At 52.9% G+C, this 24,820-nt stretch overlaps 1 protein-coding gene across 1 annotated transcript in view; it reads right to left on the bottom strand.

The window, feature by feature from the left end:
- Positions 1-10,660: 10,660 nt before the first annotated feature.
- The window catches only part of LOC309833129 (lipase maturation factor 1), a 36,148-nt gene continuing 21,988 nt past the window's right edge, over positions 10,661-24,820 (bottom strand). The window contains exons 4-8 of the mRNA XM_082671284.1: positions 12,842-13,025; positions 12,368-12,521; positions 12,033-12,216; positions 11,276-11,388; positions 10,661-10,873 (exon numbers count right to left, since the gene is read on the bottom strand). Of these exons, the coding sequence (XP_082527410.1) occupies positions 10,699-10,873; positions 11,276-11,388; positions 12,033-12,216; positions 12,368-12,521; positions 12,842-13,025 (810 nt within the window). The 3' untranslated portion in view covers positions 10,661-10,698. The remainder of the gene's footprint in view (positions 10,874-11,275; positions 11,389-12,032; positions 12,217-12,367; positions 12,522-12,841; positions 13,026-24,820) is intronic.

Genomic DNA, 24,820 nt, shown 5'->3' with positions numbered 1-24,820 from the left:
CAACTTCTTCCAAACTCCTGTTAATGTTGATAATTTGACCTCTTCCCATGAATCATAAAAGTTCATAATGGCATCTAGGATGGTGAATCCTTTTCAGAAGATTTTCAGTTGACATTGCCCAGATCCATCAGAGGAATCACTGTCTATGGCAGCTATAGCCTTATGATATGCATTTCTTAAATAATAAGGCTTCAAAATAAAAAATTACTCTTTGATCCATGGGCTACAGAATGGATGCTGTGCTAGCAGACAGGGAAATAGCATTAATCTCATTGTACACCTCCACCAGACCTCTTGGGTGACCAGGTGCATTGTCAATGAGTAGTGATATTTTGAATCTTTTTTTTTCCTGAGCAGTAGGTGTCAACAGTGGGCTTATATATTCAGTAAGCCATGTTGTAAACAGATGTGTCATCCAGGTTTTGTGGTTCCATTTATTGAGCATAGGAGAGTAGATTTAACATAATTCTTAAGGACTCTAGGATTTTCAGAATGGTAAATAAGCATTGGCTTCAACTTAAAGTCACCAGCTGCATTAGCCCCTAACAAGAGAGTCAGCTTGTCCTTTGATGCTTTGAAGGCAGGCACTGACTTCTCCTCTCTAGCTGTGAAAGTCCTAGATGGCCTCTTGTTCTGATAGAAGGCTGTCTCGTCTACATTGAATACGTTGTTTGGTGCAGCCACCTTCATTAATGATCTCAGCTAGATCTTCTGGATAACTTGCTGCAGCTTCTACATCAGCATTTGCTGCTTCACCTTGAACTTTTATTTTATGGAGATGGCTTCTTTCCTTCAGCCTCACGAACCAACCTCTGCCAGCTTCAGGCTTTTCTTCTGCAGCTTCCTTGTCTCTCTCAGCCTTCACAGAATTGAAGAGAGTTACCCTTGTTCTGAATTAGACTTTGGTTTAAGGGAATGTTGTGGCTAGTTAGATCTTCAAGCTAGACTAAAACTTTCTCCATATCAGCAATAAGGCTGTTTCACTTTATCATTCATGTGTTCACTGGAGTGGCACTTTTAATTTCTTTCAAGAACTTTTCCTTTGCATTCACAGCTTGGCTGTTTGGTGCAAGAGGCCTGGCTTTTGGCCTACCTTGACTTTTGACATGCCTTCCTCACTAAATTTAATCATCTTCAGCTTTTGATTTAAAGCGAGAGACATGCAACTCTTCCTTTCACTTGAACACTTAGAGGCCCCTGTAGGGTTATTAATTGGCCTAATTTCAATTTTGCTGTGTCTTAGGGAACAGGGAGGCCTGAGGAGAGGGAGACAGATGGGGGGAACGGCTGGTTGGTAGAGCAGTCAGAACACACACATTTATCCATTCAGTTCATGGTCTTACATGGGTACAGTTCATGGTGCCCAAAACAATTACAATAGTGGCATCAAAGATCACTGATCACATAGCACCATCACAAACGCAATATTTCAAACATTTTCATTATTTTTAAGAGAATTACTAGAATGTGACACAGAGACCTGAAGTTAGAAAATGCTGTTGAAAAATGGCACCACAGACTTGATGCAGGGTTGCTTCAATTTGTAAAAAACACTGATTTCTGTGAAGTGCAATAAAATGAGGTCTGCCTGTATTAGAACTAACAAGAAACTTCAGCTTGTTTTGAGCAATGGGCCAGAGATAGTCAAGGCAGTTATGAGAAGTGGGGGCTGAGACCGTGAGGTACCGGGATCGATGATAAAGCTGTAACAGTGTGGACCATGCGGAACAGCTAGACAGGTATGACCCCTAGAACAGTGAGCCACACTGCCCAGAGGCAGGGTCAGCTGCTGTCCACCCAGTGAGGTCAGTCCTGGTGGATGAGGTGGTCACACACCTGTGGGGAGAGGGGTCAGGACCCCAACTATGTCCCAGGGCCTTGCTAAGAAGCTGATCTGGGTGAGGGTGGGGCAGGCGGCCTCAGACAGAAAGCCCTCCAGATGTGGGTTTAAGAATCACCCACACTGGGCTTCCCTGGTGGCGCAGTGGTTGAGAGTCCACCTGCCGATGTGGGGGACACAGGTTCGTGCCCCGGTCTGGGAAGATCCCATGTGCTGCGGAGCAGCTGGGCCCGTGGGCCATGGCCACTGAGCCTGCGCGTCCGGAGCCTGTGCTCCGCAACGGGAGAGGCCACAACAGTGAGAGGCCCGCGTACCGCAAAAAAAAAAAAAAAAAAAAAAATCACCCACGGCTGCCCTTTCACTTGCTCGAGTTTTCCTCGTCTAATTGGTAGTTGCATGTGTGACTCTCTTTCCAAGACCATCAGTTAAAAGAATGCCCATGTGTCACATGCTGGCTCTGGAAGCCCACCTTCCATCCCACTGGCTAATCAGAGCCTCATGTTTTAGCCTTAAGTGAATCCAGCCCTATCCACTTAGCAAAAAAGGGATGAAGCACTTTATCTGTCTCACCACCCCTCCCCCACCCCAACTGTTCTCACTAGATCTTGGCAGTGTGAGGTCTCCCAGCCCCCTGGGGCAGGGTCTCAGGACACTCAGAAGGCTTATTTTTAAAAACTGAGAAGAAATTGACATTAACCATTTTACAGTAAACAGTCAGTGGCATTTAATATATCACAGTGTTGTGCAATTATCACCTCTATCTAGTTCCAAAATATTTTATCATCTCAAAAGGAAACCCTGTACCATTAGCAGTCACTCCCCATTCTCCCCTCCCCCCAGCCTCTGGCAACCACTAGTCAGCTCTCTATTTTTATAGATTTACCTGTTTTAGATATTTCTATAAATGGAATCATATTACAGGTGACCTTTTGTGTCTGGCTTATTTTACTGGGCATAATGTTTTCAAGATTTATCCACACTGTAGTGTGTGCTGATACTTTATTCCTTTTTGTGGCTGAATAGTATTCCCTTGTATGCTTTGTTTATCCATTCACCTGTTGGTGGACATTTGTGTTGTTTCCACCTTTTGGCTATTGTGGATAATGATGCTGTGAACATTGGCATACAAGTATCTGTTTAAGTCCCTGATTTCAGTTCTTTTGGATATATACCTAGAAGTAGAATTGCTGGTTCGTATGGTAATTGACCCAACGTTTAACTTTTTGAGGAACTGTTAGACTTTTCCATAGCAGCTGCACCATTTTGCATTACCAATTGCAATGTACGAAGTTTCCAATTTTTCTACATCCTTGCCAACACTTGTTTTTTTCCATTAAAAAAAATCATAGCCACCCTCATGGGTGTGAAGTGGTATCTCATTGTGTGCATTTTCATGTGCATTTCTATGATTAAGGATTTTGAGCATCTTTTCATGTGCTTGTTGGCCATTTGTATGTCTTCCTTGGAGAAATGTCCATTCAAATAATTTTGAATTGGGATGTTTGTCTTTTTGTTGCTTAGTTGTCAGAGTTATTTATATATTCTGGATAGTAAAGTCCTATGAGATATACGACTTGAAAATATTTTCTCTCATTCTGTGGGTCATCTTTTCACTCTATGGCGTCTTTGTTTTTATTTTTTTTAATTGAAGTATAGTTGATTTACAATGCTGTGTTTCTGCTGTACAGCAAAGTGATTCATTTATACATATATATGTTCTTTTTTAATATTCTTTTCCATTATGGTTTATCTCAGGATATTGAAAATAGTTCCCTGTGCTATACAGAAGGACTTTATTGTTTATCCATTCTATATGTAATAGTTTGCATCTGCTAACCCCAAACTTGATAATGTCTTTATTTTTTAAACATCTTTATTGGAGTATAATTGCTTTACAATGGTGTGTTGGTTTCTGCTTTATAACAAAGTGAATCAGCTATACATATACATATATCCCCAGATCTCTTCCCTCTTGCGTCTCCTTCCCTCCCACCCTCCCTATCCCACCCCTCTAGGTGGTCACAGAGCACCAAGCTGATCTCCCTGTGCTATGAGGCTGCTTCCCACTAGCTATCTATTTTACATTTGGTAGTGTACATATGTCCATGCCACTCTCTTTGTCCCAGCTTACCCTTCCCCCTCCCCGTGTCCTCAAGTCCATTCTCTAGTAGGTCTGTGTCTTTATTCCCGTCCTGCCCCTAGGTTCTTCATAACCATTTTTTTTAAAGATTCCATGTATATTTGGTAGCATATGGTATTTGTTTTTCTCTTTGACTTACTTCACTCTGTATGACAGACTCTAGGTCCACCCACCTCACTACAAAAGCTCAATTTCGTTTCTTTTTATAGCTGAATAATATTCCATTGTATATATGTCCCACATCTTGATAGTGTCTTTAGATACATAAAAGTTTTAAATTTGATGAAGTCCAATTTATCTTGGGTTATTGTTGCTCTTGCTTTTGGCATCATACCTAAGAATCCACTGCCAACTCCAAGGTCATGAAGAGTAACCATGTTTTCTTTCAAGAGTTGTAATAGTGTTAGCTCTTACATTTAGGTATTTCATCCATTTTGAGTTAATTTTTGAATATGGTGTGAGGTAAGGACCCAAGCTCACTCTTTAGCATGTAGATCCATTTTTCCCAGCATCAGTTGAAAAGACTATCCTTTTTCCATTGAATGGTCTTGGCACCCTTGTCAAAGGCCATTTGGCCATACATGCAAGGGTTTTTCTCTAGGCTCAGCATTCTATTCTGTTGGTCTGTGTGTCTATCCTTGTGCCATGAGCAGTTTTGATTACTTTGTACTGTTTTAAAATCAGAAGTGTGAGTTTGTCAGCTTTATTCTTTTTTCAAGATTGTTTTCATTATTTAGGGCCTCTTACAATTCCATATGGATTCGAGGATTGGTCTTTATATTTTTATAAAAAAGGCCATTGGAATTTTTTCAACTCTGTAGACACTTTGTTAGTATTGTCATCTTAACAGTATTAAGTCATCAATCCATGGATATGGATGCCTTTCACTGTATTTATGTTTTCCTTGATTTCTTTCAGCAATGTTTTGTACTTTTCAGTGTACAAGTCATTTACCTCCTTGGTTAAATTTATTCTTGGGTATTTTATTCTTTTGGATGCTATTATAAGTGGTATTGTTTCCTTAGTTTCTTTTTCAGACTGTTCATTGCAGGTATAGAAACACATCTGATTTTTGTGTGTTGATCTTATACCCTGCAACTTTGCTGAATTAGTTTATTAGCTCCCGTAATATTTTTGTGGATTGCTGGAATTTTCTATATTATAGGATTATATCATCTGTTAATATAGTTTTACTTCTTCCTCTCCAATTCAAAGCCTTTTAATTATTTTTCTTGACTAATTGCTCTGGCTAGACCTCCAGTACAGTGTTGAATAGCAGTGGTGAAAAGGGGCATCCTTGTCTTGGTCTTGGTCATAGAGGGAAAGTTTTCAGTCTTTCACCATTGAGTATGATATTAACTGTGGAGTTTTCATACATGCCTTTTATTACGTTGAGGAAGTTCCCTTCTATTCCTAGTTTTCTGTTTTTTTTTTTTTTTTTTTTTTTTTTTTTGCGGTACGCGGGCCTCTCACTGTTGTGGCCTCTCCCGTTGCGGAGCACAGGCTCTGGATGCGCAGGCTCAGTGGCCATGGCTCATGGGCCCAGCCGCTCCATGGCATGTGGGATCTTCCTGGACCGGGGCACGAACTTGTGTCCCCTGCATTGGCAGGCAGACTCTCAACCACTGCGCCACCAGGGAAGCCCCTGAGTGGTTTGTATCATGAGAGTGCGTTGGATTTTTTTCAAATGATTTTTCTGCATCAGTTGAGATGATCATGTTTTTCTTTCTGCTCCTGTATTCTGTTAATGTGGTGTATTACATTGATTGATTTTCTTATGTTGAACCACTCTGGCATTCCTAGGATAAATACCACTTGGTCATGGCATATAATCCTCTTAATATGCTGATAGATTTGTTTTGCTAGTATTTTGTTGAGCATTTTTGTATCTCTATTCACGAAGGATACTGGTGTCTTTGTCTGGCCTTGTTACCGGGGTCATACTGGCCTCCACAGGATGAGTTAGGAAGTGTTCCCTCCTCTTTTAAAATTAATTAATTAAATTTTGGCTGTGTTGGGTCTTCGTTGCTGTGCATGGGCTTTCTCTAGTTGCGGCGAGCAGGGTCTATCTTTTGCTGCAGTGCACAGGCTTCTCGTTGCGGTGGCTTCTCTTGTTGCAGAGCACGGGCTTCAGTAGTTGTGGCACATAAGCTTAGTTGCTCTGAGGCATGTGGATCTTCCTGGACCAGGGCTCAAACCTGTGTCCCCTGCATTGGCAGGTGGATTCTTAAGTACTGCACCACCAGGGAAGTCCTACCTCCTTTTCTAATACTTTGGAAAAAGTTTTGGAAGGATTGGTGTTAATTTTTCTTTAATTCTTGGGAGAATTCAGTAACAAAGCCATCTGATGCAGTAATTTTCTCTGCTGGAGGTTTTGATTACTGATTCAATCTCCTTACTTGCTATAGATCTCTTCAAATTTCCTATTTCTTCCTGAGTCACTTCTAGCATTTTGTGTGTCTTTAGAAATTTGTCCACTGTCTAGGTTACCTGATTTGTTGCCTACAGTTATTCATACTGTTCTCTTGTAATCCTTTTTATGTCTGTAAGGTTGGTAGTAATGTCCCCACTTAACTTTGATTTTAGTTATTTGTATCTTCTTTTTGTCAGTCAAGCTACAGTTCTATCAATTTTGCTGATTACTTTAGGAGCTTTAAAGGTCAGTTTGCTGACATGTGAGTTCCACCTTACCGAGTGGCTTTGGAACTGAATCCCTGGGGACAAAGGTCCATGGTATCCTCAGGCTGTGGGATACAGGGCAGGGATGGATCCAGGGGACAGGTTGTCATGATGCTAACTGAACTAGGGAACCCCTCAGCAGAGGGATGCAAGTAGCTGTCTCAGAATTGGAGGTATCCTTTCCACCAGAATTTGTTCACTTGTGAAAGGGGCATTAATCCAGGGTGCTGGAGGCATGGGGGGGTGAGGGGTGCTGGGAGTGGCAAACACGGTAATAAAATTCAAGGTAAAAGACTGCCTCCCAAATCCATTCGTTTGAACATTTAAATCCCACCTCTATTATTTGATGTGTTAAGAGGACATCACAGTCTCTAGAATTCACAGACAAAGCCCACAGTGGTCAGCAGAGCCTGTGGGTGCAGCCACTTGTGTGTGTGTGGTCCTTAGCTGTGTTTCCTAGAAATCAGAAGGAGGGTTAGAAAGAAAGAAAGTCTGCAACTCGAGGAGATGACGGAAGGCAAACCTGAAAAAGGTGGAAGGAAATAACAACGTATGTGTGTGAAACAGAAAGTGGAAGAGGACAGTTGACTGAAGAAGCCAAAGCTGGAGCTGTGAGAAGACTGACGAGGAGACAAGAGAGAAGCCCTGGATGAACATCAGGAGGGAGAAGCCTCACTCCACGTGGGGCCCAGAGGTTGTGGGGGACGCTGGAGACAATGGAGGAAGGCAGCGAAGCGCTCCACGACAGCTCAGGTTTTCTGCGTCTTCACGGGCCCGTTCTAATAACTGGTAACATGCTTGAACTCAACGTGCATTGATGTGGAGATCTTCCTGCTCCCACAAAGCCACCAGGCTGGGAGTTTGCTGACCCTGTCCCTCCAGAGCTGGTGGCCTAAGAGCGCAAAGCGTCAGGCCATGCCCGTGCAGATGCAGAAGCCCAGGGAGAGGAGGGCTTGTGAACCCTGCCCAGGGATGCCCCATGGGAGGGCTCTGATCTGAACTAGGCTGCACAGAGGGTGGGCTTGGCCTCAGCAGGCACCCAAGTTGCACTGATCACCTCTGAGTGAAAACCAGAGGCCCTCTGACAGAGGGAGGCTGGTACACACCCTCCTCGTGGGGACGGGACCTGCACCCGAACCCCTCGCCCTGTCCTGGAGCAAGAGGGAGACAGTGGGTCCTCCCTGAGACAGGCCTCTGGCTGAGCCCACAGCTTTGGATGGGCCGACAGCCAGGTTCAGCGGATCACCTGAGCTCAGCCACTGCCCTGTGACTGGAGTCCTGAGTCCCACATCCCATCCTGGAGCAAGAGGGCTGAGCACAGCGCCCTCCAGTTGGAGAGCTGGGGGGTGGGTGGGGGGCTGGGCACACTCTGCAGCCTACAGGGTCCCGGCTGGGCCTGGGCGTTGCTGCCAGCACCGGACAGACCCCATTCAGATGTGTGAGAGCCATGGGGCAGAGTGCTCTGCAGGGGGAGACACCCTCAGATTGGGTGGGGGTCTCAGCAAGGGCCAGCTTGTCAGGCAGTGGTTTCCAGGGGGCGTCGGCTCAAGAGAGCAGGTGGGAAGAACAGATCTGAAATTCCCAGTCCCTCTGGAAGTCAGGGTGCCCTGGTCATGCCCTGCTCACCCCTCTCCAGGGCAGCCCCTCCCGCAAGCAGGCCGCCCCTCCTGTGGTCTGAGAAGACTCCTGCTGCCACCTCCCCAGGAGCCTCAGGCTGACTCCTGGTTTTAGAAGGTGAAATTCAGTTTCCAACATGCATCTGAGCCTCCTGTTGAATAAGGCGGACCCTCACCTGCAAGCATCCCCTGCTGCCAGGTGGATGATTCATGGGGACACAGCTGCCGGGAGGGGCGAGCCAAGGCCCCACCTTGTGTCCCTGCCCTGCACTCGGCACCCCCCCCCCCGCCCCCGAAACAGCTGACTGTCCTGAAGCTGGACTGAGGCAGCATCAGGTGGAGCAGATGTTAAGTGTCTGGGCCTTTCTCTTTCATCAGGTCAACAGTGTATCCAGCACTGGGGGGCCAGGATGAGCCCCCCGCCAACCCGTGTGTGACCAGGAGCAGCCTGGAGTCCAGCAGAGGCAGGAGAGGAGGCCCTGGGAGAGGTGAGCACCACGAGCTACCAGTGCAAAGGCCCTGGGGCCCAACACGGCTGGTGGGCATGTGGGATGGAGAGGATGCAGGGGAGTGGGCGGAGGTGATAGGCAGGGACCCCAGGTTCATGCTCAGTGAGGTGGGGGCCCTGGGAGGGCTCTGAGTGGAGGAGAGGTGCAGTCTGGCTGTCCTTGATGGGAGGGTGTGGTCTCAGGACAGGCTCTGAAGGTGGGGCTGGCACCCTTTCTGGCAGATGGGTGGGCCCTGGGGGAACCAGAGCCTCTGGAAGGGTGTGCAGGTCTGGCAGAGTCTTTGGTTTGTTAGAGGGCCATGTGCCCACCCTGACCAGGGATCACCTGGGACGTCCCCCGGGGTGAGAGGATGCTGCCCTGTCCCAGGAGGGGTGGGGCCACTTAGTTCTTGCGCCCCCCCCCCCACCGCCCCCCGGATGGGCTCAGGGCCTCCTGTGTCACTCCTGCCACCAGCTCCAGCCCCGGCCCCACCCAGCCCACATGTCTAAGCACAGCCTCCTATGTATGTCTGGGGGGCTGTCCCAGGAGCCTTGGGGGGCACAGCTGGACCAAGGCTCAGAGAGGAGCCCACACCAAGGAGTGCTGGGGGCCTCCCCTGCCCGAGCCCTGGGTGGCAGCGAGCCCAGAGTGTGGCGGGAAGGGCTGGCAGAGCAGGGACCCACCATGGCTCCTGGCAGGGAGGCCACCTGTGGTTCTGGGGCTGCAGGGCCACCCCGAGCCAAGACACAGCATCTCCTCAGGCCCCCTACCCACCCCGGGCCCCACAGGGGCACCCCTGGTGCTCCTACCCATTGGCAGGGTCCCAAGGACAGCCCCCCGGTAAGGGCTGCCCATTCCAGCAGGCTGGTGGTAGTTTTACGCGGCTGCTGCAGGCAGACTTGCTGGCTCCAGGCTCCTTGTCTGAGGCCCTGTCTGTCCTGCGACAGACACAGGGCGCCTGTTTGCCTGCGAGCAGGAACACAGCCTCTCTTGTTGGCACCTGGGCCGGCCAGGCCCCCAGGCAGGCGGGAGGCCTCCACACAGATCCACACTTGTGCCCACCTCAGCCTGGCCTCCTAGCCTGAACCACCTCATTCCCGCTGGGACCCTCCACAGTGCGGCAGGCGCCCCGGATGGTGGGGGGCAGGTGGGTGTCCACTCACCACTGACATCAGGCTGTAGAGGTTCTGGGCCACAGACCAGTAGGGTTGCCAAGCAACACACCATTAATCCAGTTCAACCTGCAGTGACCGGGCCTCAGAATCGCTGCCCTGGGGACCCCAGCGCTGGGGCTGACCGCTCTGCTGTCCCGTCCTCCCACCCTAGGTCAGGGAGCCGGAGGCTCCAGGTGTGAGACTGGGCAACGTGGTCACAAAGGAGGGGAGGAGGCACATCACTCAGGGCTGGTGGGGGTGGCCCACCCAAGGAGGACAGAGGCCCTCTGTCCACACCTTCAGGTGCTGGTCACTGTGGAGAGCGCATGTGGGCGCATGTGGGTTCTGAGAGGGAGCCCTGACTACTTCCTCGTGCAGGACCCTCCTGGACGTGGTGGGGACCCGCTTGGGGGAGCAGAGAGGAGAGGCAGGCTTTCTTCTTGGCCGCATGGGCAGGTGGTCCTGGGACAGACCAGAGCTGGGTGCAACATTGGGATGCTGGTGTCTGGGACGGGGGGTGCCTGGTGACAAGGGGTGCGATCTGGGTGGAGCGGGGCTGGGGGCTTTCTGGGGATTCCTCTGATGAACCCAAAGTGAAGAGACTTGGGAACCACAGGGACTGACTGTGGGGAGATAAGAAAGCACAGACGACCACCCAGGACCCTGGCAGCCCCTCCTCTCCGGGTCAGCTTCCCTGGATGTCCTTGTGGAGACCCCACTCAGAGCAGCCAGCCCGTGGTCTTCCCACTTTATTTCTTGGGGCACAAGCCCTGGGCCACCTCTATTCGGGTTTGGGGTACAGCCACTCCCGTGACCTGAAGTAACCCTTCAGGTCCTGAAAGCTGAGTGGGGGGAAGTAGGGGCCGAGCCTCTTCCGGATCCACCACTTGCCCTCAGCGGCGTGTGTGCCCCCGGGGCGGCTGAACTTGTACCTGTAGTGCTCTCCCCGGACCCACCTGCAGAGCAAGGGCAGCACAGTCAGCCTCCGCCCCCAAGACAGGCCTGGAGTCCTCAGAGGGAGAGGCCACCCAGGGGAAGCCAGAGAGCCCCAAGGAGCCCCTGGAGCCCCTGGCACAACCAGGCCCCTGACTAGATGATGGCGGGGCGGGCGGGGCGGGCGGGGCTCTGGAACCGGGAGGGCCGAGTGCTCAGAGCCAATCGGGCTGAGCCCTGCATCCTTTCAGCAGGTGAGTGGTATCTGAGGTTCGCAGACCATTGTGTCTGGGCATGTTTCCAGGAGGTGGGCCCAGCCCCCAGAGCAGACCCTGCATTTGGGGAGAAGCCCTGAAAGGCAGCTGAGGCTGCAGTTGGCGGGGGTGGGGTGTGGTGTGTGTTCCTGTCTGGGAGGGGAATCTTACCTGGGTGGTGCCCTGCCTGCGAAGGGGTTAAGGGCCAGCAGGGATAGGGCCTGGGCGTCGTTGGCCAGGAGCTTGCCTGCCAGGTGGATGATCCACTCGTTGTGCTCGTAGGTCTGGGGGTGAGAAGAGGACAGGGCGCAGATAGCTGGGTGCCTGCACTGCCACCGGGCCCTTGGAGAGCCCCGTGGATGTGTGCTCCCTCTTGACGGTCACCCGGCCTTCAGTCTGTTGTCCTGGGGGTACCTGATTCCAGTGTGGCTGGTGGCCAGCCTCTCTTGAGGGGGGGCTGCCCTGGGGGCCTATGCTGCAGTTCTTTGGTTTGGGACCACCTCCTTCCTGTTCTTGCAGGGCCCCCGGTTCTGCTCGCTCTCCTGGGCACCACGGCCACTGTGCTGTCCGCAGGGACCTGGATGGAGCGGGGCTGTTCCCAGTTCACCTGTCAGCTTTGTCACCTGCCGGGCCAGGGATTTTGGGCAAGTGACCGAGCCCGCTGGAGGCTATCTTCCTGGGCAAGAAGGGATGGCGACAGTGCTGCAGCCTCTGTGGACACTGGCTGCCCCAGCTTTGGCCACGCATGCCTCGGCCCCTCTGGTGGAAGCGCTCTGAGAAGCCGGCTGTGAGGCCCAGCCCTGGGCCCCCACAGATCCTCATGCGAGGGCCGTGCCAGGAGCCTGGGAAGGTTCCCCACGGGCTGTGCCCCAGCACAGGATTCCCGGGCCTCGCTGTGTCAGCGGGGCCTCCCCACCGAGGGCCTCACCTGGAAGGCGGCGAACCACATAAGCCAATCCAGGCGGTGGTGGTACGGGGAGATGAGGCATGGCCGCCGCTTCAGGTCACCGGGCTTGCACTTGAACTCGTAGTCCTCCCACTTGGCGTCTGGCGCGCTGGCATTGGGGCTGGCGGTGCCCTGCAGGATGACCTCCGTGCGTTCCTTGGTGATGCTGGGTGGGGGGGAGACCAGTCAGGGCTGCACCTCCCCACCCTGACCCCAACCCCTGACCTGACCAGACGAGGGCGAGGCTGGGGGGCTGCAGGTCAGGGCTGGCCTCACCCTCACATCTCCCCCCTGGGGTCATGGTGGCCCCGAGGTACCTGCCAAAGGCCCCATATGTGTTGACGATCCGGAGAGGGTTGAAGGAGCTGTTCATGACCTGCCGGGGGCTCAGCAAGTTGAGGACCACAGGGATGCTGAGCCAGGCGACCAGGACGCCCAGCGCCAGGTTGACTGTGTGCCGTGCCACGCTGCCTGCCGGGAGGGGGAATAGTGGGTGGGCTCCTGCCCCCAGGCCTGGCCTCTGTTCGGCCCCTTGGGCCCACAGAAGCCGAAGGAGATGCTGCTGCCCCCACCACAGCAGCTCCCTCTTAGGCCCCCCCAGCTGAGGTCACTGGGCCTCCCTTCCTGAGGACCAGGACACAATGTCCATACCAAGCAGACAGGAGTGACCCTGTCCAGGCATGGAGATGCTGCCCTGTCTCCCAGGGCACTGGTGTGGGCACAGGGCTGGGTGCCATCAACTCGAGACCACCCAGGCTGCCCAGCCGCATCCGCCTTCAGGTGTCACCCACCGTGTGTCCATGGGGCCCTGGCCCCTCGAGCTTCCTCCTCCTGCATCCTCAGGACTTGGTCCTTGAGGCAGCCGGGCCCCGAGGGAAACAGGAAGCCCAGAGTGGCATCATCGAAGCAGGCGAGGCTGGGCACGATGGTCAGCCAGTTCAGGAAGCTCAGATTCCCGCTGATGATGAGGACCATCTGGGGGTGGAGAGAGAGATCCCTCCAGCCACTGCATTTCATGTGCTCCATGGTGATGCATGGAGTCCACACCAGAGGCATGGGGGTTGGGGGTCCTGTCCTTCCCAGCAGCAATGTGCTGACCCCCAGGTGCCCAGGAGGCCATGGCCCAGGCCCCAAGCCCCCCGACAGGCCACTTGCCCCGCCTCCCTCAGACCAACCCCACAATGTCTACATCCTAAATGATCTCAGAGGCAGACGCTACCCAGTGCCTCTGGTGAGGACCCCACCTACCAACACTGTGATTCCGGCCTCTGACCCTGCTTGGAGGCCACTGAAGTTACACAACTGGGAGGTGACAAGTTTGTGTTTGTGGCAACTGTCACCGTGACTGTTAATCAACAGGCCCTGGGTAGCCCCAGGACTCCAGCTGGCTGCTCAGGGGTCCACCCAGGTGTCGGGGCCAGGACCAGCCCCACACACCTGTGGTACGTGCCCCTCACAGGGGTGGGGGGTGCTTAGGACAGGCTTGTAAGTTGTTTTAGTGACTTGAAAATGGCACTTTCCTGCCTGATTTTGACCCTGTCGTCAAGGATGCGGGCGGGAATAGGGAGTGGGTGGTCTTCACTTGAGGGGAGGAGAAAATGCGGGTGGGAATAGGGAGTGGGTGGTCTTCACTTGAGGGGAGGAGAGGCTGCAGGGTTCACATCCCGCCCTCCCTACCAGGTGCCAGGCTCTCCTAGAGCAAAGGTGGAACAGAGCAGCCCCGCTTGCCCCCCAGGCAGACGCCTCTGATTGTGGAGCCCCAGGGACCCCAGTGCCAGCTGCACGCAGAGCTTCCTGTGGGCTGCACAAACGCGGGTGAGGAGATTCCAGGTGACCACAGTGGGAGGGCAGGCTGGAGGCTGGGGAGGGCAAGAGGCAGAGCCGAGGGCTTCTGGGGTGCAGCCCAGGACACCCCCATGCCTCCCTAAGCTGGAAGTCCTAGCAGAACCCGGAGCCAGTCCTCCGTCAGATGTATGACTGCCAGCTGCGGCCTTTTCATTACACAGTTTTCAAAGAGGCGAAGTTTACGTTTTTAGGAAGTCCAAGTTATCAATTAAAAAAAACTTTACAATTCTGCTTTTTGTGTCCCATCTAAGAAATCTTTTCCTCCTCCAAAGATGTAAAGATCTTCTAAAAGTTTTACAGGTCTGGCTATTATGTTTAGGTCTTGGATCCATTTCGAATTAGTTTTTTATGAAAGGTGTGATATAAGGTTCACACCAGCCGGCTCTGCTCTGGTCCAGGCTCTGCCCCTGGCTGGGGAGGTGGGGGTAAGACTTGGGAGGGACCAGGGCCTCTGGGATGACCGGGGTGTTAGGTGCTGGGAGGTGAGAGCACACGGGTCCACGGCGGACGTGTGTAAAGGGAGACAAACTGCCTCAAGCATGTGCCTCAGAAAAGGGGAAACAAGACACTAGGAGCCACAGGTCAGCAAAGTAGAAGGAAATGGGGACCAGCACCACCAGCAAATAAACCCACAATGAAAATGGTACAGTCGCCACAGTGACAAGAGAAATAAGGAGATTTTCAACTGTCCAACCAAATGGACACATTTCTGCAAAAAAAACACCTGAACGAGCAGACAGCCCCTGAGTAGCAGAACGGCCATGTCCCTGTCCAGGTCACTCACGCGCATCTGCCGGGGCCCTGCGGGCCTCCCTGCACAGGAGCCGATGGGTCGGAGCCACGTGGGGGCATCGAGGAAGGAGGTGAGACCAAAGACCCAGGCCGGGGGCCCCACGGCCGGATGAGACTCAGCTGACACCCAGCTCCCCAATTTCTGATTTGTAATTAAAGCTGGGTCTTGATCCTAGTGACTGGGGAGAACGTGAGGTCACAGACGCCGGCCTCAAAAGGGTCTGGAGAGAGAGGAGCTAGGCTTTCAATAGGTCAGTTTTATGGATCACGATAGGGTCTTACAGTGTGTGGCAGGAGATGGTGTGGATTCACAGCTCTTCCTGGATTAATTTGGAAAACCAGTTTTCCTGGTTCTGAGGCCCAAACTAATTATTTCTTATTCTTCACTGTCTAGGATGTTAACAAACCCCTGTGCCCAAAGTGTGCCCGCCCTGGGCTGGTGGTCTCTCCTGCAGCCCTGCCTGGCCCGTCGGGGTCCCTGGGCCTCTGGTCTCGAGCTGCTTCGGGCCGACTGGGCTTCGCCCTGGAGTTTCCTGAAAACTGCTGGCTCCCGACAGTCTGGGTTTGTGGTGCTGCCAGGCCCTCTTCCACTGCAGGGGTCCCGTGGCCTGGGCCCAGCTTCCCCGTGGACAGCACTGGGGGGGCCCGACCTTCAATTCTCATCTCCCAGACCAGCGAGACCTCAGATGCTCCACTAGCTCCTCCACTGCGTCAGCAAGGGGCTTAAGGGGAACGGTCCCTGTGCCCCTCCTGACACCTCCTGACAAATGCGTTTTGCTTTGGGGTGGGATGGTCAGCTGCATGGGGGTCCCCTTTTCTCCATGGCTCAGCTGTGCAGCTAAGGCCACCAGGAGTGGTGATCAAGGGTGAGAACAGGCCGCTTCCCGGAGGGCCTGCCATCCTGGTGCAGCTGCCAGGGCCACATGGGTGACAAGAGCCCTCTACTGCCTAATTCTCGGATGAGACGGCGGCCAAAGCTGGGAGAAGCACCCGGCGCATGGCAGCCTCCAGCACCTGGCCTGGGGGCTCCTGCCTATGTCCCACGGCCCTTGGGAAGGCATGCGGGGAACAGCCCGCCTTGTTCGCCCATCACACCACCCCTCAGGGCTGGTCCACACTCAAACCTGGCAGGCAACTGATGGGCAGCTGTGTCCTCTGCAGCCACCAGCCCAAGCCATCAGCACCCACCTCTCCACTGACACTCAAACTGCTGGGAAACATGGCCACCATAATGCTGCAAAGCAGGGCAGCCGCGGGCTTCCTGGGGGGCCTACCTGCCCGAGTTCACCCCAGACGGCCTACTCACCAACCTCTCCAGGTGTAGCTGGTGCAGCCTACACCCTCGCTGAGGCACAGCCTCGCTTTGTGGCCACTCGGGGCTCCCGAGACCCCAGAGGCGTCCAGAGAAACCCAGACAAGACACTGCTAACTTGAAGGACCGGGATCAGTAAACGGCATCTATTCGTCTGCACCCTCATGTGTAACATGCACAACGTTAAACCCTAACAGGTGAAAAGCAGAATGAATGAGGCTGAAGTCTGAATTAGTGATTCAGAAGATTGATTTGAGAAATCCTTCCAGAATGTGGTGCAGAAATGGGAGACCCTATGAGGGAAACTACAGATTCAGCAGAGTCAATGGCTACACAATTGACTTTCCCGGATGAGAATGATGTAAAAATAGACTCGGCACTCTCGAGGCGGAAGGAGGCCTGGGCCTCAGGGGATGAGGGGTGCAGGACCAGTTACCGGAGCAGGACCTGGGCCCACACATGTTCTGGCCATTTCTCGTTTCCAAGGATGAATCATAAGTAAAACAGTATAAGCATTTAGACTGAAAAATATAAACAATGAGAAGAAAAGGAAAGAAAAGTGAGGAAGGTGGCCCAAGGAGGTGGGACCCTTGAAGTAGTCGCCACTCACCTCCATGAACAAGAGAAGTAGGCGGGCAGCAGTGGGAACATAAAGGACGACCAGAATGCAGCTGCTGGGCCTGGCCCCAACTGAGAGCTGAGCACAAGGCCTGGTGTCACCCTAGGACCCACTGCCCTGACCGAGGACAAGGCCCAAGGACAACCTGCCAGCCGCCCATTTCCTCCTGCGTCTCCCCCTCCCAGGCGTGCACTTCCTCTTGCTCCACTGAGCTGACTTTCCCAAGACCCAACCTGCCCCCACCGCCGCCTCCTTTACCCTGGAGAAGCAGGGCTACCCCTCGGAACCCAGGTCCACGTCCGTCCTGCCTCATCGCTCAGTGGCCTCACGTTGACTTCAAGGCTAAAACTCCACCAGCAACTCCTGCTTTAGGCCAAAAGGGAGGTAGCGGTGCTGGACCCTCAAAGCGACTGTCTGAGATGCAGGCCTGGGCACTGACGGAGGGCAGGGCAGGGGGCAGAGCCTGAAGCTGGGGGAGCTCGAGGGGCTGGCTTGCCACATGCCACATGGGTGCAGCAGCCAGGAGCTGTGGGTCCTGCCTGGGTCCCCACAGCTGCTGAGCTCGCAGGGTGGAGATTCCGTGAGGACAAGGAAAGCACACGACCAAGGCTGTTGCCAACGCTGAGCTCATGTGGGTCTAGAGGACCTTCCAGTCCTGCGAACCCGTGTGGAGAGACGTGGAGAGCCAGGCCGAGGCCCTGTCCTGTGGAACTAGGCTGGCCCTACAGGGAAGGCACATTCAGACCTGCCCAGGAGGCTCTGAAACTGATTTGCAAGTCAATTAGCTGCTGTCAGGAGAGAATCAACAACACCAGTGTCCAGCACGCAATCAAAAGTTAACAGACTCCAAGTTGGTAGTTAGTAGCCTGCAAGGCACTAGCAGAGACAAAACAGGCTGGGAGCAGAGTCAGAAACCAGAGATGGCCTGAAGCCAGTAGATAAGAATGTGAAAACAGCTACTGTCAAAAATTAAGGGGTTTAGGGCTTCCCTGGTGGCGCAGTGGTTGAGAGTCCACCTGCCGATGCAGGGGACACGGGTTCGTGCCCCAGTCCGGGAAGATCCCACATGCCGCGGAGCGGCTGGGCCCGTGAGCCACGGCCGCTGAGCCTGCACGTCCGGAGCCTGTGCTCCGCAACGGGAGAGGCCACAACAGTGAGAGGCCCACGTACCGCAAAACAAAAACAAAAAAAAAAATTAAGGGGTTTAAAAGAAAACATAGTCATAAGAGAAATATGAAAATGCCAAAGAATAACCAGATGATAATTTGAGAGTTTAAAAGGTAATACAGGGACTTCCCTGGTGGTACAGTGGTTAAGAATCCGCCTGCCAATGCCTGGGATACAGGTTCAATCCCCAGTCTGGGAAGATCCCACATGCCATGGAGCAACTAAGTCTGTGCGCCACAACTACTGAGCCTGCGCTCTAGAGCCCAAGAGCCACAACTACTGAAGCCTGTGCACTCTAGGGCCCATATGCCTCAACTACTGAGCCCACATGCTGCAACTACTGAAGCCCGTGCACGTAGAGCCCATGCTTCGCAACAAAAGAAGCCACTGCAACGAGAAGCCCGTGCACCGCAACGAAGAATGGCCCCTGCTCACTGTAACTAGAGAAAGCCCGTGCGCAGCAACGAAGACCCAACGCAGCTAAAAAAAAAAAAAAAAAAAAAAAAGGTAATACTGTCAGTCCCCTACATATGAACCTTCAAGTTGTGAACTTTCAAAGATGCGAACATGTATTCACAAGTCCAATCACATAAGTTAGTTCACGTGTCTGGCATACACTGTCATGTGCGTGCATCCTCTACAAGTATTATGCTTCTGTGTACTTTACTGTACAGTGCTGTATAGAGTACAGTATTACAGTAGCTTTATTTCAAGCCCAGGATGTCTGGAAGCAAGCGTAAAAGTGTTGATGTAGCTGGTACTGCTAAGAAGCACCAAGCGCCAAGAAAGGATGAAGAGAGACAAGAGGAAGAAGAAGTAACTGAAGAACCGAAGAGATTCGCGGACGATGCAGAAAATGGCAAGGGGATTTTCTTTATTTGAGGAGGCACTGTTAGTTTTTGAGGCACAGGACCTGAATGTAGAATGGTATATGAAGGTTGCAGCAGCTGTTCAGAATGCAATCCAGTGCTACCATGTCATCTATGATGAGAAAAAAAGAGCTACTACCCAAACATCACGGGATCGTTTTTTCAACAGGGTAGGTAGAATTGAATCCAGCCAGGAACCAGAACCTGTGCCATAACGTCAGGCGAGAGTGAAACTGCAGCTTGCCCTCGTCTCCTATTGCTGATGATCCTTCAGCTCTACCATCTCCCACCTCCTCTCCCTCCTCCAGTCAGTAACTCTTCTTACCTGTTCACTAGATGCCAACCCCTGTATGCCAGCTGTTGTACTGTACTACTGTACTTTTCAAGGTACTGTAAGATTAAAATTGTTTTATTTTTTGTGTTTGTTTTTTAAGTATTATTTGTGTGAAAAGTATTATAAACCTATTACAGTACAGTACTATATAGCCGATTGTGGTAGTTGTGTACCTAGGCTAACTTTGTTGGACTTACAAATTGGACTTATGAACGTGCTCCTAAAACGGAACTTGTTCGTATGTAGGGGACTTACTGAATACAAAACAGATAATTTACTGGATAGGCTTTTGACAAAACTGACACTGTAAAGGAAAAAGTCAGTGAATATGAGCCCAGAACAACAGGAACTTTGCAAAGTGAAGCACAAGGAGAAGCAAAGCTGAGCAGAGCCTGGGCAGCCCCTCAGGGCCTAGGGGACAGAACCCACTGGCCTGACAGACGTGTGATTTAAGCCCCAGGAAGGGAAGGGGGCAGACACAACGTGAAGAAAATTCTCCTCATTGAAGAGAACTATAAACGCACAGGTCACAGAAGCCTAAGAAATCTCAAAGAGGATAAACTCAAAGAAAGCCACACCTAAGGCACATCAAACCAAATTGCTGAAAAACTGTGAAAAAGGGAAGAATCGTAGAAGCAGTCAGAGGGGAAAAGTCGCAGACAGAGGAGTGGGGCTAAGGGTCCTGCAGACTCCCCAGCAGAGACGCTGTGGGCAGAGACCATGGACAGCTGAAGGGAAGACATCCACCAGCAGCTTCTGCTAAGAAATATTAAAAAACCAAATGAAACATCCCTCAGGCAGAAGAAAAATAACCAGGTTGCACACACAGGAGGGCAGGGGGCTGGACATTGTAAGCCCGTGGGCGATTTTTAAACACAGACAACCAGCTGTTTAAATGAAAAGTCACATGTTGTGGTTGCAATTGTTGGAATGATGGCTGCAAAGATTTAACAGTGAGTGAGAATACGTGGTTGTGGCTGGGCACATGCTCTCGTGGAGGGAAGACCCCACACGTGACCAGCAGGGACCCGTGGGGGTCCTTTCCTTCCCTTGTTTCTGTTCCAAACCATAGTTATTTTCCATTCAAAATGAGTGCCATTGGGGAGACTCTTGGTGCCTCTGGACCCGTGAGGGCCACACCCCAGGGGTGCGGGTGCAAGGCCTCGGCCAGCGTGGCTCCCACAGCGGTGATGCTGCACAGGCTTCCCCTGGCATTGGTTTGGGACCCTGTCGTCCTGCTGGCTGTAGTCCAAGCCCTCCTGGAGGGACAGACGCCCAGGCCACCCCTGGTGGACCACAATCCCGCCTACCCACCCACAGCGAACGGGGCGGCAGACCTGATGGGGCCACTGGGGGCCGAGGAAGAGCCCCAGGGGAGGAGCCCAGCGGCTCAGCACTGTCAGGGCTGCGCAGTCAGCTCAGAGACCTGTGCCTTCCTGAGAGGGCAGCGTCCCCACCTCTGTAAAGGAAAACTGGAAAAAGCAGCACCCGCCCCCGCCCCGCGTGTGAGCACCGGAGAGAGACCATCACCCTGTAGCCCTGGGGCCACGTGAGCGAGGACACGGCACAGCCTGAGTCAACCTTCTGAGGTCGGGCGCGATGCTGTCCACTTGGCACGATGACTTTGGCGGGCGGGGGCTTTGAGTTCTGCTTCCTGAGGAGGCTGTGCTGGTGCGGCCTCAGCCTTTTGCCCAGTGACCCCGTGACCTTCAGCCCTGGCTGCAGATTCAGGTGCAGGAGCAGCGTGGGGCCAGCCCCAGGGAAAATCATTTCTCCAAACAGCTACAGGAGGGCCAGGCTCATGAGCTGCCCCCACTGCGGGTCAGCGTCTAGCCAGGATGCCCTTGGCACTGTTCTCTAGCTCCTGGCTCGGGCTCCCCCACTTTCGAGCTGAGGACGCATCCTCCTGGCACGGCCACCCGAGCGGCCCTGACCCCTGCATGTGGCAGGAAGAGCTCACATTGGGATGGGGCTGAAGCCCCTGATGCCTGGTCCACACGCCATGACCCGGATTGTTCTGGTACAACAGGATTCTCTCTCTGGCACAACAGGATTCTCTATCCCGGTGAGAACTCAGGAGCCTTTGTCTAAAGGCCACCAAGTGGCCGTGGGGTCCTTATGACCTCTGAGTGATGCCCGGCTTCCCTCCACCACCCTGGTCCATTGGGGCCCAAAGACACCCCTCCCCAGTCACTCCACCCTGAGACCAGCTAGGGGGCTCTGACTCAGAGACTAGGGTTCACCAGAGCAGTTTTGGAGATGGAACCCTGTTTCTAATAAAGCAGCAGGAGGCCTGAGGATTCATAATGCCGTCTTCGTGCCCTTGTCTGGCACACACTGGCTGTGACCCCACGGTGGGGGCCGGGTGGGAAGACGAGCTGGGAAGTGGGACCCCGGGCCCAGGAGACGCCCCTGAAGGAAGGGGCTAGGTGTCTGGGACTCCCCTGTTGGGCTCTGGGGTCCCAGGGCCTAGCAGAGGACATGTGTGCTCGCAGATGATGTTCTGCAGCCAGGAGCCCCAGGACAGTTATGCTGTGACCCCAGCTCCGGGTGGGTCACTCAGGGGCTGGTGGGGGCAGCTCTCTGCGCCCAAAGCCGTAATGATGTTCCCCACAGTGATGTCCCCTGGTCTGTGGCCGACATTACAGAGATTAGAAAGAGCAGGACATGGTGGGAGGTTGGGGAGGAGAGTCTGGGATCTGAGATGCGTCTTTGCACTGACTAGGAGCCACTAGCCTGGTGAGTGCCCGCTCCACGCCAGGATGGGAGGTCCAGCCTGGCCTACAGTGGAAGCCGAGCACTGCCCCTCCAGCATCTCTCCTTGGCATTAGAGTGGGGGTCTGAGGCGGGGGTGGTGCGCCTCTCCAAGTAGACAACAGGCTGTCTCTGGAGGCCTTGCAGAACCTTCCGGAACAGCTGTGCAAACTGAGAGTGGGAGGAGGTGCGTGTGTGCTCACATCCTCAACCCTCTCCCGGGGAACGAACGGAAACAAACAGAACCAGGGACCCTCGGGATCGCAGGCGCGGAGACGGGAGCAACGTTCAAGTCCAGGGGTGGCCAGCACTGTGGCCTGCAGAGGGCCACGCGCCCCCATGAGACTGCCCTGCATGCCCCACGCTGCCTGCGAGGCTGGACACGTGCAGCTGGGCCAGGGGGCCATTTGTCTTCTTTGCTCTGGACAGCTGAGGTCCGGCCCCTGGGGGGCATCAGACCAGGCCTCAGAGAAGAGCCACAGCCCTGGGCCATGTCCCACCTTGTCCTGGGCATGGTGTGGGTGGGGGAGGATGATGCTCGGGACACACCTGGACTGAGGCTCCCAAGGCCTTGGGGGACAGAAGGCGAGTGCATGGCCTGCCTTTGGGAATAACGTCCAGGGCCGCAGGTTGGCAGCAAGGCCTTTCAAGGTCCTGTTCTGGCCCTACCCTGCCCAGTGTCCTTGTGCCACCGCTGTCCACCCGGGCACCAGACCCAGAATCAGGTGGAGACTCAGTCATGTGGCCTGAGCTGCTGGGAGCCGTCTATACCTGAGTCCCCCCCACCTGCCCCGGGTCTGCACAGTCCCCCATGGTGGAGGCGCCGGTGCCCCAGGCTGGGACACAGACTCAGCTGGGCTGGGTCCAGTTAGCGGGTCCTCATCCTGAAGCACCATGAGACTCATGCCAAGTGAATAAACAAGAACATTTCGACGCTGCTGGGTCAAAGGTCAATGTAAATATCTTCCCAAATCCTATTTTCAAGTAGCTGAACCCTTTCACTTGGACTAGTAAATCAAACTTCCTTCAAATGTGTTTTTTAAGTGATATGACAATTTGCTTTTCTTCACTGCTTGCCAAAGGTGGGCTTCAGATTATTTGGACAGAAAGTGGTAGGTGGTCAGTACAGCCTGAGGGATGTCTGGAGGGTCCCTATAGGCTCAGTAGAGTTTACAGCCCTGAAAGGGTCCCAGTGGTCCCAGGCTTGTAAAAGTGGCTGAAGCAGCAACTAATTAACGCACTGCAGCCTTGAGAGTGATTCTTGGTCACCGTGGTGACCACACAGCCTAAGCAGACCCAGATTCCTGCTGAGACTGTATGCCAGGCAGGTCCTCCAAGTTGCCTTGGGGACTGGACCCATGTTCTCCATCAGCAGAGGAAGGTGGGAGCCTATGGCTGGGCATCCTTTGACAATGGAGGAAGGTCCAGCATGAGGCAGTGTCCATGCTAGTGGACACTCACAAGGATGCTTGAGCCTCTGTTTGGAGCTTCCTCCTGCAGCTCAGGATGATGGAGCCACTGGGCTGAAGTATGCACAGGGAAGGGACAGTGCAGAGCACTCCTGGTCTCCTGGGGGTGTCCCTCACTGGAGACTGTTGGGAGCAAGGGTCACCCACCAGCCAGGATTTTGCCCTCCAGCCAAGTCCGGATAGTTTACGGATAAACTGTGGTGCATCCAGACAGTGGAATATCATTCAGCAATAAAAAACGCTCTCTCAACCCACGGAACGACACGAGGAACCTCAAATGCATATTACTAAGGAAAAAAGCCAGTCTGAAAAGGCTATATCCTGGATGATTCCAACTATATGACATTCTGGAAAAGGCAAAACTATGGAGACAGTGAAAGGATCAGTGGTTGCCAGGGGTTAGGGGCGGGAAAAGGATGAATCCAGGGAGCACAGAGGATTTTTAGGGTAGTGAAATGAGTCTGTATGATATTATGATGGATACATGTAATTTTACATTTGTCCAAACCCATAGAATGCACAACACCAAGAGTGAACCCCAATGTAAGCTGTGGACTTTAGTTAACAATAAAGTATCAATATTGGTTCCTTAGTTGTAATAAATGTATCACACTAACCAATGCAAGATGTTCCTGATGGGGAAACTGTGGGGGTGGTGGTGGATATGGGAACTCTATACTCTCTCTGCTCAGTTTTTCTGTGAATCTAAAATTGTTCTTTAAAAGTCTATTAATTAAAAACAAAACAAAATACAACTTAAAATACTGGCAGCAAAAGCAGGTGAGCAGGGCTTCCCTGGTGGCGCAGTGGTTGAGAGTCTGCCTGCCGTTGCAGGAGACACGGGTTCGTGCCCTGGTCTGGGAAGATCCCACGTGCCGCGGAGCGGCTGGGCCCGTGAGCCATGGCCGCTGAGCCTGCGCGTCCAGAGCCTGTGCTCCGCAACGGGAGAGGCCACAACAGTGAGAGGCCCGCGTACCGCAAAAAAAAAAAAAAGCAGGTGAGCAGGTAGGGGGAGACAATCAAAGCATTTCGAGGCCACAGGGCCCTAAGGGCGGCAAGGACGGGGATTAAATTTAGACTTTCAGTTAGTTAACTGTGTACTTACCTGAAAGAAACAGAGTGTATAACTTGCTAATTAGGAAAGGGGGACTAATGGAACGAGAAAAACCTCAAAAGAAAGCTTTTTAAAAAGGGCAAAAAGAATACACAAAGATGTGGAAATAAAATGCAGATGTACCAGCTGAGATACGTGATACTTAAAGAGCATGAGCCTCTTTGGAAAAAGAATCCTGCTCCGTGCTGTCACAGAGGCAACACCGAAGAACAGGACACAAATCCAGACTCTGCAAAACAGGAGATTACTATGACTTGATCCTTGGCCAACACATTTGAAAACTGATGAAATGGACAAATTCCCAGGAAAATGTCTGCCATTAAAATTGCCTCCAGGGACTTCTCTGGTGGTCCAGTGGGTAAGACTCTGCACTCCCAATGCATGGGGCCCGGGTTCGATCCCTGGTCGGGGAACTAGATCCTGCATGCATGCCGCAACTAAGACCGCAAGCTGCAACTAAGAGTCCACAAGCCGCAACTAAGAGTCTGCAAGCCG

The sequence above is a fragment of the Grampus griseus genome (genome assembly GCF_964374135.1).
Source record: "Grampus griseus genome assembly, chromosome: 14".
Classification (NCBI taxonomy): Eukaryota; Metazoa; Chordata; class Mammalia; order Artiodactyla; family Delphinidae; genus Grampus; species Grampus griseus.
Note: the sequence above shows the minus strand (reverse complement) of the source record. Positions and strands in the feature narration are given on the sequence as shown.